The 3,515-nt window shown below is 30.0% G+C and overlaps 1 protein-coding gene across 1 annotated transcript; it reads right to left on the reverse strand.

Moving 5' to 3' along the window:
• Positions 1 to 434: 434 nt before the first annotated feature.
• LOC113373877 (cAMP and cAMP-inhibited cGMP 3',5'-cyclic phosphodiesterase 10A-like) lies at positions 435 to 3,010 on the reverse strand. Its single transcript, XM_026614144.1, has 7 exons — positions 2,785 to 3,010; positions 1,756 to 1,964; positions 1,408 to 1,581; positions 1,190 to 1,335; positions 960 to 1,129; positions 635 to 768; positions 435 to 557 (listed from the first exon to the last, which is right to left on the reverse strand). The coding sequence occupies exons 1-7, from the start codon at positions 3,008 to 3,010 to the stop codon at positions 435 to 437; spliced, it is 1,182 nt and encodes a 393-aa protein (XP_026469929.1).
• Positions 3,011 to 3,515: the final 505 nt, after the last annotated feature.

Genomic DNA, 3,515 nt, shown 5'->3' on the forward strand with positions numbered 1-3,515 from the left:
AATCATGGCACATTGCGCTTATCATTAGACTCAATAACTAAAAATAGTTGATATGCATATATTGATTGAAGGACTTCATGAATTAAATGAACCAAATTAATTTAGGACATTACCTCTGTATCTGTGAATATTTGCAAATTCCTGATAAGAATTGTATACATGCAGTGTGTTACATTGAAGGCATGCTCGAAATTGTGGAATGGTTGTTCGCGATATGATTTTCTAATCATTATTAGGAAATTAGCTACATTTTTATATTTGGGAAACGGTCGCCACATACTGATGTTAGCATGTAGTAGAGAATTTGAGACATGTGCCCAGTTTCTTTTGGACTAATATACCAACTAAAACTAAAATAACGGATTAATATTTTTCATAAAATATTGAAAATTGTAACGTAAAATATCGTAAAAGAAAGTGAATTCTTAGTAAATTTACTTCATAATTCCTTCTGGCTGGGTAGGTAATAATGGTTGCGATAAAAACGGCTTAACTTCGGCAACTGTTGGTCTCATATGATATGTTAACATTTCTCTATACATAGCGTTTTTGCTGTCCTATGAAAAAAATCATTTATATACATTCATACATATATAAATTTATATAATTTTATGAAATGAAATATTTTTACTACCCCTTTTGTTTTTGCATCGTTTATTCGAGCATACTGGAGTACAAGAGCACAATAAGTTGCAAATGTACTTATGAACTTTTCGTCTTCATTTGTGAAATATTCACTTTTCACTTTATTCATTACTTGTATCACTCCTGCAATATTATTTTATAAAATTTAAAATTTTATAAAATAATATTAAATCTAAGTATCGATATTTTAATAATCGTATAATCGATAATTTATTACAAGTTAAATTTAAAAAACCAAGCTACTGCGTTCTGATGTTTACTTTCAAGCGGAATGTTTCACTTAACACTCCTTAATATGTTATTTTTTGATATACCTAGTACATTTTCTTCCGTCATGATTGGGGCACTAAGAATAGTTCTAGTAATTTGTCCAGTAACAATATCATAATCAGTGCTGAATCTTGGGTCAGTGTTGGTATCTCGAATATTTATAATTTTTCCAGCGCGTGCAGTTAAAGCTGCCAAATGGCGCGCTTTATTGAATCTATTTACAGAAATATATATTAATAAAATCACTTTTTAGAAAATGTATAATATTTCATACTTCACAGCTCGTTTCCGTTTCAATAGTTTGTTAATGCTGGCATCTAAAGCCTCGTCATATAAGTCAGCTACGACATTATTATTTTTATCTTTGTGCACAACATAGAATGAACCGCGTTCTCCACCCAGGGTAGTTTTAGCAAAATTCTACAATGTAAATACAACGTTTTTATTATAAACCTTTGATTTTTATTATTTTTCAAGATTTTTTTTACATACAACAATTTCTGAAATCATTTGCTCAATTTGCACGTTATCACCGAAGTATTTGCTTGTGAATTCCAGTAAATAATCATTTAGCTGCTGTTGTTTTCTAAGAATTAGGCGCATCTGGTTTTGTTGGATTGCTGCTCCCATCCACCCAGTTATACCCATCACCACCTGAAGGTCTCTCTTAAAAAAAAAAATTAAATGAGTTTATATATATATTGATATATCTTAATCGTAAAAAAGTTATGATTTAAACTAACGGTATAAAAGGTTGTTTCATTTTGAAATGATCATTGCAAGGAAAGATATTTGGTGTATGATATTTTAAGATATGTTATTCCATTTACAATTTCTTACATCGTCATACACTTCTTCAGATTCTTTGTAGAGTTCAACAATAGCAAAACATTCATCTTCCTGGGTTAAGATTGGGACACAAAGAACAGCTTTGACTGTAGGTCCTTTCCATCCTACTCCTTCGGGAAAACGCTCATCTCCCAAAACATCATTCGTCATGATAAAATTTCTGGTGGCTGCCACAAATGCCGCTATTGTTTTACCTCTTTCTATTAAAGAAAAACCAAATATTGAATTCGATAAGATATCAAAATAATTATTATTGTTTTAGACTTTCAACGTCTATGCAGGCTTATTTAAGACAGAAAAGTAAATTGTGTTTTCACTCATGAGATCCATCAGCATCTGTCTTATTGATGATTATCGTATAAATACAACTTTATTATTTTGTTGTTGAATTTATTTTATATGATTTTTCTAACCAAACTCTACAATACTTCAAATATAAATGTATTTATTTCAATTTATCGGACACAAAAATTTTTAAAAGCAAGTAGGTACTACGTTATCCCATATATTTCATATCCCATATAATATTGATTTTAACTTATTGTTTATAGCTCAAAGTCGTATAGCATAAAATGCAATTTAAAGGTTTATTAATCAAGTCAAAATCTTCTACTTCCAAATTATAGAAACGTTACCTATTTTCCAGGAAATTCTGTGCCTTTTGTTGTTTAGTAAATATTTCGGACTTTGATAAATTTCTTTGGTGAATTTATCAACCATATATACTACGACACCTAAAAAGCAAGCAATATAATAATTTACAAATCAGATTTTTAAAAATGATACTTGCATATCAACATTGCAATTCTAATACAGCATTATATAGAGTACAATACTCTATGTACCAGAAATTAATTGAAAATTGTAATAATATTTTTTTAATAGAACAAACATCAATAATTTATAAATGTTGACATAATGATTTTGAATTCTAAATAAAGGGCTGCGTTTTCTATTGGAGAAATTTTTAATAGTAGATTAAAAATTTTATGAATATTTTTTTACAAATTCAATTATTACCTGTACTATTTGTCACAAACTTGAGAAGATCAGCCGTGTCATGCAGAAGTGCAGGCAGGTCGACGAAGTCTGATAAATACTCCGAAAGATCTTTTATTAAAACACTAGGTTTTTTTCGAAGCATTTCTTGGAAAGTCTTTCCATATATTGCGACCTTCTTTTCCGGTTGTGCCGCGGTTCCTCGTCTCACAACGTGAAGGTAAGGCGCGATAACGCGCCGGGTCATTTTATCGGCTTTGTCATAACCTGAAATAAATATTAATGTTTGTAACTTATGTAAAATGTGAATATAATTTGTTCTTATTTTGATCATAATATTTTAACGAAAATATTATTGGAAATAAAAACTTGTGGAGAAATGTTAATTATCGGAATTGGAAATAGTAAAAAAATATTTACATTACTAATTAACTTCCCGTAGTGTAAGTTATTGTAATTGTCCAAAAATCGATATTAAAAATAGGATATTTGCATATCTTCACGTTTTGGAGGTCTACGTTTTCGGGCGCACAGATCAACCGATTTGAATGGTTGAAATAATATTCAGTTCCTATTGATAGAGAAATGTCCTGATTAGTTTTTGACAAAGGCGGGTCTAGCCGTTTCGGAGATACGGAACAAAGAGTGCAGACATTAGATATCGTGTTTTTGAGAGAACGAAGTACCTGATTTGAATTTCCAAACAAATATTCAATTTGTAATGATGGGGAGAAATGGTAGTTAGATTTTGG

This window comes from Ctenocephalides felis, unplaced genomic scaffold (assembly GCF_003426905.1).
Source record: "Ctenocephalides felis isolate EL2017-DRISC unplaced genomic scaffold, ASM342690v1 CF-g0.4_SCAFFOLD_01604, whole genome shotgun sequence".
NCBI lineage: Eukaryota > Metazoa > Arthropoda > Insecta > Siphonaptera > Pulicidae > Ctenocephalides > Ctenocephalides felis.